Source organism: Bombyx mandarina, chromosome 16, assembly GCF_030267445.1.
Source record: "Bombyx mandarina strain Sakado chromosome 16, ASM3026744v2".
NCBI classification, from domain to species: Eukaryota; Metazoa; Arthropoda; class Insecta; order Lepidoptera; family Bombycidae; genus Bombyx; species Bombyx mandarina.
The window spans coordinates 12212330-12225911 of NC_143222.1; the positions used below are offsets into that span (position 1 = coordinate 12212330).

Sequence of the window (13582 nt, forward strand, 5' to 3'; positions counted from 1 at the left end):
CACAATTAAAAGTTTTATTGTGCGATATACTGTATCGAGTGTCAAATATAAATTACATTACAAATTGTATTATGCATAATTCATTTAAAAAAAAAAATACAAAAAAATTATCGATTGTAAAAAATAATCGAAACCATTTCATTTCGTCAATACAATAAAAATTGTAAATCTACATAATCGAACACATTATATACGTAATGTATAAAAATAATAATTATTATATAAACAACCTTTGCATACGGATATATAAGTCACAGCGATCACAAAAATCAACATCAATCAATCAAATGTCTTGTAACTCACTCTGCCCCGATGACGTCATCGGAGGCGATAAAGTACACTATGCGTTTTTAGCAAAAATAACTTTAATATGTATGGTTTCTTTCTCTTTCTCTCGGGACCTCGACCTCAACACTATTGCCTCAACACTTACTGGGTGTATCATTTATTAATGATGTGTCAATTTTGTAATACGATCGCATTTAAAATCTTGCAATACATTTGAAACAATTACAATTCGAATTGTTCAATTTCCTTCTAATATCGAGATTTATCAATTTTAATAAATAATAATTAAGTAGATATTATGACAATTCATTTTTAAGATTCGGCTAAAGGACCTGTTAGATCTGTCTGAATAAATCGAGTTAACTTCACATAAAACATTACCTATATAATATTAAGATTATTAAATTTATTTTCGCCTATACAAACGTATTAGTACATAATAATAAGTTACCTTAAATCACTGCCCAATTTTCAAACACTTCATATAATTAAGAATAGAAAAACAAAACAAAAAAAAACAAAAAACAACCCGTCACCTGTTTCAATAGAATACGTTTTTATAAAACTACCCTTCTTACTGGTAAAAAAAAACTTTGTTTCTTTCAAAGCTAGTTGAAATGTCGAAATAAAGCGAAGTTTGACAGAATTTAGTGTTTTTCAACAAATAAACAATAATTTTTCATCCATTCAAATAATTCTAAGCACGGTCGATTAATGAGAAACCTTTCATATCTGGCGGCGGTGGTTTCAGATAAAAGGAGACCTTAAAATGATTACTGGAGATCAGTGTGCTTAGTGCGAGTTCTTTAACGTTCTCGATAGCGTAAAAGTTAACTCGAATTTGTATGCAGTTGGAACAGCGCCTCTAGTGGCAAACGTAGGCAAACGTTCCAACTCCATACAAATCTGAGTTAACTTTTACGCTATCGAGAACGTTAAGAAACTCGCACTAAGCACACGAGAGACGTAGCCGCTACCCACCTGGAGGAATCACTTCTAATTAGACCGTTAATGACTAAACAATAAGGAACTGTGACGACCCTTGTGATAAGAATCGAAAAAATAAACATAAAAAATTGTCAATCTAATATATTATATCCATAAATCAAATGTAATGAATGATACATTTACTTATTTCTTGACAAGTCCATCTTTTTTGACCACAAATGACGTCACCATTTCCATTTCGATTTGCGTTCGAAAATTTGAATCCGAGATAAACTGTTATAAACTATGTGTATAAATTATTGTGATGTTTGTCAAAATTTAAAATTAACTAATTACAGATTTGCATAACCATAGACTTCATATAACATCTCATATAATCAGAATACTGAAAGTACAATTTATGAGTGTCATATTATTTATATCTTTAAGCCGAACAAACCACTTGCTCGTCACAAGAACTTCGAAACTGTATGTCCTATAAATAAATTCCTTCTATTAAGATGTCCGAGTTCCAAAATAAAGGATTGTGTGCAAATCTTATTCAGAATGGATATTTTGTCTACCGTAGCATATATAGATTACGAAGCCACGACTTTAATTAAGATTAACTAGGCGGGTCGACGCTCCACACAGGGAAGGGGTCATTGACCCCAGACCGACAGCCATGGGAATGGCAATAGACAACAGCTGACTCTGACGTCACAATATTAAAATCTCGACTCTACATAAATGACAGCGGCGTCAAAAATTTAAATTATTTCTTTGTAATATTCAAATATTAAATCGTGCTAATCGTTCGGGCTAATATCAAGATAGTAAATGTTCAGTATTAACACTTTGAATTTTTTTAAAACTAAATATTACATGGTTTTAATTTTATCATGAACTTTATTTATTACAATAGCATAATTTGGCCTTTAAACTCGAGCCGATTCCTGAGTTTTTTTTTTAATTAACCTTTTCATACTAAACATGTACTGTTTTGGTGTTAATCCCTATTTGCCCAGTGACCATGTATATATATCTAAGTTATTTTGTAGTTATTCTGTTCATCACCGTGGAGTACGCCAAGCCGAGGGCCCAGGATACTTCGTGACCATTCACTTTCTTGAACAGCTGCGAACAAAAATAAAAAAAATAGTTTTCATTAAAATACTTTAGACCGGTGTTTCCCAACATAGGCCCACGCCCCCAAGGGGGCAATTTGATAATTAAGGAGGGCAATCGCACTAAATTAATATAGAAAATCTCTATTAAAATTATTTTGAATTTACTGGTGAGGACCTGTTGAGAGTCCGCGCGGGTAGGTACCACCACCCTGCCTATTTCTGCCGTGAAGCAGTAATGCGTTTCGGTTTGAAGGGCGGGGTAGTCGCTGTAACTATACTTGAGACCTTATAGCTTATATTTCAAAGCGGGTGGCGCATTTACGTTGTAGATGTCTATGGGCTCCAGTAACCACTTAACACCAGGTGGGCTGTGAGCTCGTCCACCCACATAAGCAATAAAAAAAAAACACAATATACAGTTAAACAATTACACTACTAACCTATTACTAGCTTGGAGGATGAATGAAGGAATGAATGAATGAATGAATGAATGCCCTTTAACATTTTTATAAACGTGAATCTATCAGCATAGGTAGGAAAAATAATAAATAGACGGGAGCTATATAATGTGTATACGTACATATACTGGCTGTTCGGTCGGCACCTTGTAGGCGTGGTGCAGCAGCGCCAGCACGTACACCAGGTCCAGGCACGCCCAGGGCTGCTCCACGTTGTGCGCCGAGCACGCCCGCTGCGCCGCGCGCGAGTACTGCGCCACGCTGCCCGTGCCGCCGCGCGCCACGTCTGCAGCCGACCGGGGGCTCACTTACACACTCCACCACGCAAACTGACATGTACTTCTTCAAACGAGGCTTGTGAAGAGTACTAAACGGTAGGCAGCGGCCTGTGCTCCTGGCATTGCCGATGTCCATGAGCTCACCATATAAGGCAATAACATATTTTTTTTGGATGAAATTTCGTACACACCTGGTGGCTTGGACATTTTGATCCGGCCAGCGCTGGGAGCGTCTGCTGTGGCAAATACGACTGAGATGAAATCTCGTATGTGTAGAAGAGTAAAAGAACTAACTTTTCATCGCGGTAAAATGCATTTTTTTTTTAAATAAATAAATATTTACTAACAATCACGCCACGTTAACTGGTCCCGTGATAAGTTCGTAAAGAACTTGTGTTACAGGTACCAGATAACGGAAATAAATGTAAGATATTTTATTATACACATACACATATTTAATATACATCCATAACCCTGGAAAAGACATTTATATTTATCATACAAATATCTTCCCTTGGCGGGATTCGAACCCGCGACCCCCTTGTGTAGTGACCATGTCACTTACCACTACACCAGACGGCCGTTATTATGAGTCATTATTTTGTGAATCGCAAATTCAACGCAGCTGAAAACGCTAGGCGCGTCTTATGACATCACATCCTGAATTACCAATGATCCCGGCGTCGGCGGCGACGTCGTAGAAGAAGCTCATGGCGGCCAGGCTGCCGCGCGGGCCCGGCGCGCCGCCGCCGCCCAGCGCGCCGTCCAGGTACTGCTTCACCGCCTCCAGGCACGCCTCGAACGCCGCCTTGCGCTTCGTGCCCGGCTTGCGGGGCGCTCCGCTGTAATGAACGATACAACAAAACCTTATTCTAACCCTTCTTCACGTTGCCTCCGTTGTAAACACAACATCGAAACATTTTTTTTTTTTATTGCTGAGATGGGTGGACGAGCTCACATCCCACCTAGTGTTAAATGGTTACTGGAGCCCATAGACATCTACAACGTAAATGCGCCACCCACCTTGAGATATAAGTTCTAAGGTCTCAAGTAAGTTACAACGGCTGCCCTACCCTTCAAACCGAAACGCATTACTGCTTCACGGCAGAAATAGGCGGGGCGGTGGTACCTACCCGTGCGGACAGCAGATCCCCGCGAGCCTCAGTAGGTCGTCGGCCACCTTGTGGAAAGCCTACCCGCGCTACGTCTTCCGGTACGCGGTTGTATTAATAATGCAACAATATTAAAGAGAAACAACTATGTCTAGCAAATCAAAATTTTTATCTAACAATTTAGTGACCATAGACTCAGCGCGCAATGTAACACAAAACTCTTACTACTGGTCTAACAATGGATTATTCCAATATTTCAGTAGATAGAGCTATTTAATTTGTTATTTGCAAAAAGCGCTTGTTTCAATTTTAAATTGAAATAATATTTGAAAAGTTTTTTTTTCAAATTGCCATACAGACATTATTATCGGTGAATAGGGTAGGTACCACCGCCCGCCTATTTCTGCTGTGAAGCAATAATGCGTTTCGGTTTGAAAGCCGTTGCAGCCGTTGTAACTATACTGAGACCTTAGGTGGGTGGCGGCATTGACGTTGTAGATGTCTATGAGCTCCGGTAACCACTTAACACCAGGTGGGCCGTGAGCTCGTCCAACCACCTAAGCAATAAAAAAAGAAAACATGTATATTGGTCTTTTAAAGCCATATAAGACATTGATCCTAACGAGCTGAGTTGCGAGTAGTGTATTAGACCTCTTGCATCTTGGACCACCCCGGTACCCACTCACCTTTTTATTTTATTTTCATTGCTTAGATACGCTGACGAGTTCACAGCCCATCTGGTGTTAAGCGTTTACTGGAGCCAATAGACATCCACGACGTAAATGCGCTACCAACCTTGACATATAAATTCTAAAGTCTCAGTATAGTTACAACTGCTGTCTTACCCTTCAAGCCGAAACGCACTACTGCTTCACGGCAGAAATAGGCAGGGCGGTGGTACCTACCCGTGCGGACTCACAAGAGGTCCTACCTCCAGTAATAACCACTAATAATCACCTGACGCGGTACTGCTTGTTGGCGTAGACCCAGGGCTCGTCCTTGATGATGGGCTCCACGCAGACGGAGCTGAACTCGCCCGTGTCGTTGCCCCCGGCCTCCTGCAGCAGGACCCCGTAGCGAGCCGCCAGCAGCCCCAGACCCAGGTAGCTGGAACACGCCATACCGGTCACTTGGTTAAGCCCATGGTCAAATCAGATGGAGCCAGTTTCAACACGCTTTTGCTGTCGTGACCTGCATCGATTGATCTATGTAACGGAATCTTTGAACGTAATTTTTATTTCCCCTTTTTTCCCTACCTATGCTGATAGCCTTGAGAGGCTATTTCAGCTTCACCGTAACATGTAGGTGAGCTTACGGGCTCAAACCGTGTTGTTGCTAACACTGATCCTAGCAAGAGCAGTGCTTCGCAGAATCTACCACAGGATCGGGAACGCGACCCACTGAGAAGATCCGGCGAGAAACTCAGTGGGCTGTGTCTATGGGTTAATTTCCCCTGTTGGCAGACGAGCATACCTGATGGTGAGTGGTAGCCGTCGGTCATGGACATCGGCAATACCAGGGGCAGTGCCAAGTCGCTGCCTACCGTTAAACCATACCATTTTCATTGACTCCAAGACGTCCGATTAACTTAAAAATTTTCACTCGTGTCAAGGACCGATTTGTTATCGGTCTTATCTTAATTTCATATCTAAATAATATTCCGACCTAATATTCGGTTCGATGCATCATGGCAGCTACAAATACCCGGTGGTATCGGTACGGGATGGTATCAAACTAAATAAATTTAGATTAAAGAGGTTAGAAGATGGACGTAGTGACGTAATTACGTAGTAGATACGATTGCCGATATCGAAGGCGTTCAAGTCGATTCTTTAAAATGTAACTAAAGTCACGCGTCGATAGGTATGGACGCATAATCTAGACACATCAACAAACGAATGGCTGACTGCTAACTCATTAAATTCGGACCTATTTATTGGTCGAGTGACATAACCACCCAAGTGACGTTTGCCGTTGTTCAAGTGCGACAGAGACAACGCGCTACGAAGCCCGGCTCAGTCTGTCTCTCTCCAAAGGTTGACATACAATGCTCGTGGGCAGGGCCAGATTTAGAGGTCTGGAGGCCTCGGGGCAACAGAGAAACGGAGGCCCTCTGGCCCCAAATAATTTTCCAAATAAAATGAAAAAATTTTTCAGTCGAGTTTTCCAATAATTAATTAATTTATTTGTTTTGAAGGGCGGGGCAGCCGTTGTAACTATATTTGAGACATTAGAACTTATATCTCAAGGTGGGTGGCGCATTTACGTCGTAGATGTCTATGGGCTCCAGTAACCACTTAACACCAAGTGGGCTGTGAGCTCGTCCATCCATCTAAGCAATAAAAAAAATTAAAAAAAATGTGAAACCACGTAGATTCTCTTAGTATTTAACAAACATACATAAATAATCGGAGACAAGAATTATCTGAAATTTAATTGTAGTGTTAACGTTAAGTAAAACAGTTGTTTACTAGTTTTTACTTGTCGGAATTAGAAAGATTTTTTTCCCAAATTCTCTATCGTGGGAGCCCTCCGCTAGTGGAGGCCCCTAAAAGGCCTCGCCTATATTTGGGCCTGCTCGTTGTTCGGGTAGCGGGGCGCGTGGCGACTGACCTGTGCGTGTAGAGCGTGATGTTGCTGCCCGCGGGCACCACGTGCAGGTCGCGCGGCGGGTAGCGCGCCCGCTCGCCCTCCGCCAGCTGGAACGTGATCTGCGTGGAGCCGCCGCCCAGGTCCAGGGCTGCCATCGTCTCGCCCTCGATAAGATCTGGACAAGCAATAACCTTTTCTGTTTTATTGTTTTAAATAAACTCATATCGGTTCACGGCCATCGGCAACTCGTGTTTTAAGCCTACTTTCGTATTCAATTGAATATGCACTTTCGAAAAGGGCACATCTCTGACAATCTAAAATGTTCAGGAAATGAAAAAAACTGATTATTTTCTAAGGCGGTGTAAAATTTAAAATATGAACTTTTAAGATATATTTTAGTGTTAATTTGCAATTGAAAATTACTGGAATTATTATAAAATGGGTGTAGGTAAGCCTCAAAACTACATGTATATGAAAAAACGTATTTGACAAAATATGCGACATGTGCCCTTTTCGAAATTGCATATTCAATTAGTCATGAAAGTGAAACGATTAACTGATTTTAATTTATCACTTTATGCAAGTACCCACAAACTATTCCTTGCTAATTTTATTACATTTGCCTTCTTTTTTTTTAAAGTGATTTTATGACCTGGTAACTAAGACCTTTAAGTCATGTCTTATTTTAATTTATATTCTTATTTTTATGAAAAATGATAATAATATGGAGGGAAATGAAATGAAAATGATTAATTTGAGATATTAATCAACTGGGATGAAATTAAATGAAATGAGATGATATGGGATGAAATATAATCTTAGTAAAATGGTGGTCATTTACTAAGATTTTTTCTGTGGACTTTGTGGAGGATCCCGAGAAGTTGCGTCCAGCAGCTTTGTTTCATTTTCCCACATTTGTGCACTTTCACAGATATTAAACAGTTAATAAACCACCGTTATTACACATTTAAACCTGAAGAAACACTAAATAGACAAAATAAAACAAATTACACAACTTCACTCCTCGCGTTCCCGCCAAAAAAGTCACATTTGCCTTCACTTGATCACTTCCACAGATACTAAAACTGTTATTAACACAACACTATTAAAATTTATTCTTTATTTTATGTTACGATATGATACTTGTAAACAATATATTCTTCTCTCTACATACATTTTTTAATTCTATTAAATATTACAGCGGCTATTAAGTCACCCTTCCCGCACCTTAAAAATGATTATGTAGATTTTGTAGATCATATCATTTACAAAAGAAACATAAATAGTTCTGATATTTCGTTAGCCCGCAATCTAAAACAAGTTCGCGAAACTGTCGGGTCATTGAACCAGCGCGTCCATTGCTGTTCGAGTAAGTATCACTTTCAATCGGTTCTCAAACTTTTATCTTCGCCTCCAAGAACAATTTATTTATACAAAGTGTTCGCATACTCACTATGCAGCAAGTTGACCGTGTACCATATGTAGATGCCCTCGTCCGCGCCGTCCATGATATCCACGCTGTTCGGACCAACATCGTAGCCCAGACTGGAAACACAATCATACACATCAGCACTTTTTTTTACCTTTGCTGATAGCCTTAGCCTTAGGCCTGATAGCCAGGGCGATTTCAGCTTCGCCCTGACATGTCGGTGAGCTCGCGGGACTCAAGCCGGGAATGTTGCTAACACTGACCCTAGCATGAATAGTGCTTCGCAGAATCTACCATCGGATCGGAAACGCGACCCACTGAGAAGATCCAGCGAGAATCTCAGTGGGCTGTGTCTATGGCTGGGTTAATTCACTCGCCGAGCCCTTCGTCGCAAGCGACGGGTTCGACGTGGACGGTGACCGATGCTTGTGGCTCCTAAAAGCACCGTTAATGGATCGGGAGGATCCGTACTGACGTGCACATATCAGTATTGACATGGCAGCTGACACGCGACTCGGGGCACCGCGACTTACAAGACGAGCTTACGGTGTAACGAAAGCGGATACAATGATATTCGAACGAATTCTTCATCATCGAATTTGTCTTTTTTTCTTCGATTTCTATCCTCAGACTATAATTGCCAACAACTATTATATGGAGCGATTCAACGAAATCTTATCATAAACGTGATTGCATAGATATTTTATAAGCATTAGAACCAACTACAGTTTGAACAATTTAGTGAGGAACGCTGAGAAAATGAGTATCTTCCTCAGACCAGCACTAATTTCTTGAACGTTGGACGCGAAGATTTCCGCGATGAAGGAATAACACTGAATAATCAAAATCAATCCGGAGCCATCACTGGAGGCCTGCGCGGACAGGTACCACCAGCCTGTGCTGTTCGCGAAGCTGTCATGCGTTGTTATGTGGTAAAATTGAGACAGAGGTGGTAGGACCTCTTATCAGTCCGCGCGGGTAGGTACAACCACCCTGCCTATTTCCGTCGTGAAGCAGTAATGCGTTTCGGTTTGAAGGGCGGGGCAGCCGTTGTAACCTTAATGAGACCTTAGAACTCATATCTCAAGGTGGGTGGCGCATTTACGTTGTAGATGTCTATGGGCTCCAGTAACCACTTAAAACCAGGTGGGCTGTGAGCTCGTCCGCCCATCTAAGCAATAAATAAAAGGTTGACTTACACGGAAATGGCCTTCTTGACGTGTGCGAGGAGCTGCTCGGCGCGGTCCGCGGGCAACAGCCTCAGGCCGGCCGTGGCTCGTATTATGAGGGGGGTCGATTTCCTCTTCTCTAACGGTATCAAGTATTCCGCCTTTTTTATTAATTGCACTATTGTCTCTGCCCCCTGGAAACAATGTAGACATTAATAATGGGTCATAAACATTATAACCTAAAAATAAAAGCATAAGAAAACAATTACATATAACAGTTACTGCACCTTTTTTTTTCCTACCTAAGCTGAGAGCTATTTCAGCCTAACCTTAACTAGTAAGTGAGCTCATGGGGCTCAAACCTGACGACGTCGCTAACACAAACCGTCAGCAAGAGCCGTGCTTCACAGAATCTACCACGGGATCGGAAACGCGACCCACTGAGAAGATCCGGCGAGAAACTCAGTGGGCTGTGTCTGAGGGTCAATTTACTCGTCGAGCCCTTCATCGCAAGCGACGGGTTCGACGAGAACGATGACCGGTTACTGAACTAATGAACTAAACCCGACCCTAATTACTAACACCGTAAGATTTAAATTAAATTTGTCTTTTAGGTCTACTATACAACCCAAAGTCTGATCTCTTCTTAACAGTAAAACGTTCACAATCACGACTATTCATACACTCACCTTTGCTGGATCATCAGCAAACGATGACAGTCCAGGTTTGGACTGCTCAAAGTGCTCTTGAACTAAGTCTAGCTTGGCTTGACTGAATACTAGAAAAAAAAAACATTCTATTTTTTTTTTTTATTCCTTTGATAGGTGGACGAGCTCATAGCCCACCTGGTGTTAAGTGGTTACTGGAGCCCATAGACATCTACGACGTAAATGCGCCACCCACTTTGAGATATGTTCTAAGATCTCGGTGTAATTACAACGGCTGACCCACCCTTCAAACCGAAACGCATTACTGCTTCACGGCAGAAATAGGCAGGGTGGTGGTACCTACCCGCGCGGACTCACAAGAGGTCCTACCACCAGAAATGAAACTTCTTCCTAGTCGTACGCTCTTGGCAGAGTGGTCGTGGTCATGCATCAGTCGGATCCTGCGATACCGATGCTCTCGCGATGCGACGCCATGTGGCACGGTGTTTCGCAGATAGAGAGCAACCATTCATGTTGGAGTAAGTCACAGATTTTATGAGGTCGGTGCATCGTTTGGAGATCGTCGCCGAGATCTTTTGCCCTCGACTTTCCCTTGCACCAACAACCGCTCAATGGAGTCCTCAATACGAGTGATGTGCCCGAAGCATTTGAGGATTCAGGACATTAACTTGAGGACATTAACAAACGAAAGAAGGCAAAGTTAGGCCAATCCAGGCGATTAGTAACAGAAATCGACGTGATAACTTCAGTGCGTCACGTAAGACACCGGTGATCTACACGGCAGGCAAATGGTTAAGGTTACCGTCAATAAGATCGCGGTATTAACAACGTATTAGGTCCTCGTGAAATCAACAATCGTTACAAAACGACTCACCTGTAAAAGGAACTCTGAATTTATAAGCGAGTACCCGACTTCCCGACGAACCAGCGTCGCTTATCACAGCGTAATGGTACTCGCTCTGGTAGCCGAGGGTCTTCGCGATGCTATCGAGCCATTGTGATTGGCCGGCGAACAGACCTGTCGCGAAAAACCTTATGATAGTTACCACGTCACGTTGGTGACGTATGTCGCGACACCTTGTTTTTTTTTTTTATTGCCTTTGTAGGCAGACGAGCATACGGCCCACCTGATGGTAAGTGGTTACCGTCGCTCATGGACGTCAGCAATGCCAGGGGCAGAGCCAAGCCGCTGCCTACCATAAAGTACTCTCCGCAAGCCTCGTTTGAAGAAGGACATGTCATAGCGCTCGGAAAACACCGTGGAGGGGAGTTCATTCCAAAGCCGGATGGTACGTGGTAAAAAAGGTATTTGGAGACGCACTGTCAATGAACACAGCGGTTCCAGATAATATGGATGAACTCTGCTCCGATGGCGGGAGGTGGGATGATAAAAAGGATGAAGGAAATGAAGTCCGAGTCTCAAACACAGTTGGTGTTCAATATAATATAATCGTGTTGGTGGTGGTGTTATCCTTACATTCTCACACATTCATCCTTCCATTCCGGTCACAAAACACAACTGATTGCGATTTTTTTTTTTTATTGAGCTGCCTAGAAACTTTCAGGAGGAATAGGCAAATACCTGCCTATTTTAACGATGGCAACAAGCCTTTAACTTATCCGTGAAGAGATAACGGTACTAATACCGGAACTGCAAACAGTTCCTTCGTTCCAGCAAATTCGTTGGTCTCAGAAACGCAATATAAAAGAAATTGTATAGTAGTCGTGAGGCAACTCTTCTGGGTTCTTTTTTTTCCCTGCCTGTTCACTGGTAGTTTAGGCGGCTATCCCAGCTACGCCCGTATGGGTAGGTGAGCTCACGGGCTCAACCTAAGAGAAATTGCTAGCACTAGCCTAATAATAAGCAACAATAAAAAAATCAAAAAATTGTCTCTTCTAGCCTAAGATCAACCACAATTTTTAAAGTTGAGAGCGCGCGTACAAGTTTTTGAATTATCTTTAACAGTTCCTTTTGTTATTGGGCTCTATCATTTTGCCCTATTACTGCAGCGAAGCTGTTCCGATTTATGGCCCAATATACTGCTATTATAAATGCACACCACTTCGATAAAGCGGCACGACACGAGAATCCTCTCATCGTGGCCGCCGGGAACTACATAACCAACTAAAACACGTCATTTCGGAATCTCCCGATCCACTAACGGTGCTTTTAGGTACCTCAAGCACCGGTCACCGTTCACGTCGAACCCGTCGCTTGCTACAAAAGGTTCGGTGCGTAAATCAACCCGCAGACACAACCCACTGAGTTTTACGCCGGATCGTCTCAGTGGGTCGCGTTTCCGATCCGGTGGTAGATTCTGCGAAGCACGACTCTTGCTAGGGTTCGTGTTAGCAACGTCGTCAGGTTCGAGCCCCGTGAGCTCACCTACTAGTTAAGGTTACGCTGATATGGTATCTCTAGACCATCAGCTTAAGTAGGATAAAAAAAAATGCACAGCGATATTAAGACTTCTACCTTAGATCTTGAAGATGAGTGACAACATTCGTGTTTGATATCTGATCACTAATTAGACCATGAGCCCGTCTGCTGTTTCGAACCAATAAAGGAGTAAAAATACAGTGTAAGCCTAGTCGCAAATTTTTTTTTTATCGAATTATTATTTCAAAAGAAATTTGTAGTTTTGTGGTTTGAGTAATACTAAAGAGTGACCTCTCACTCACGAGATGGACATCGTTTTAAACTTGATTGTGCCCCTGGCATTGACTATTGACTGGCAATTAATTACCTTTAAACACTGCCACGACACATTGTTTTTAAGCCGTGAACTTGTTTACCTCGTAAAGCTTGTTGTTGTTATTCGAGTAATTCACGTAATTAGCAAAGACGCTCCTCCGAATAAAGATCTCGACAGATTTTCAACGGAGCAAATGAATTAAAAAAAAATTTTTAAAAAAAACATACCCACAAACAGGAAAGGCCAAACATGAATTGTATTATTCATTTTGAAGCACTCCGCGAAACTCACACAAAACTGTAGTTCAATAATTTAATGATAATCCATTGCCACTTCACATAGATTTATCGATGCTCTTGAAATGACCGAAATATTGGTATCCCAGCACGTTCGACCAAGACCTAACAAAGAGCCAACTGATTCGTTGGGACGCTTTTGAACTGTCGCGGTCGCAACGAACTATGAAAAACATGAAAGTATATACCCTTGACAAGACTCTTTTTTGTTCTGTTCGAGTACAATAACCTATGGATTCTTACGAGACTAGTTTTCTCTACATTTATGTCAAGAAAGTATGTTAAATTCAAGCTAAATTGAGTTTTTCTGAATCAAATAAAAAAAGCATTTGAGAACGATATCTTGACAAAATCGTTTTGTACTTCAGTTGTCAAAAACAACAACAAGACATCAAATTGAATCAAGAAAACGATCTACTTGTATCGGAGTTATAAAGCTCCAAGTACAAAAATCAAAAGTCTTTTGCTCTAATAATTTATCTCAATATAAGCTAATCTAGTTTATTTAGGAAATCGCATTTGAATGTATAAAGTTGATA

General features: G+C 41.6%; 1 protein-coding gene across 4 annotated transcripts in view; it reads right to left on the reverse strand.

The window, feature by feature from the left end:
• The window catches only part of NTPase (ectonucleoside triphosphate diphosphohydrolase NTPase), a 25977-nt gene continuing 12395 nt past the window's right edge, over nucleotides 1-13582 (reverse strand). For all 4 annotated transcript variants that reach the window (XM_028170947.2, XM_089733666.1, XM_028170946.2 and 1 more), the window contains 9 exons: nucleotides 10926-11069; nucleotides 10073-10161; nucleotides 9414-9577; nucleotides 8239-8330; nucleotides 6807-6960; nucleotides 5151-5300; nucleotides 3751-3923; nucleotides 2926-3089; nucleotides 1-2352 (listed from right to left, as the gene is read on the reverse strand). In XM_028170947.2, the coding sequence (XP_028026748.2) occupies nucleotides 2266-2352; nucleotides 2926-3089; nucleotides 3751-3923; nucleotides 5151-5300; nucleotides 6807-6960; nucleotides 8239-8330; nucleotides 9414-9577; nucleotides 10073-10161; nucleotides 10926-11069 (1217 nt within the window). In that variant the 3' untranslated portion in view covers nucleotides 1-2265. The remainder of the gene's footprint in view (nucleotides 2353-2925; nucleotides 3090-3750; nucleotides 3924-5150; nucleotides 5301-6806; nucleotides 6961-8238; nucleotides 8331-9413; nucleotides 9578-10072; nucleotides 10162-10925; nucleotides 11070-13582) is intronic.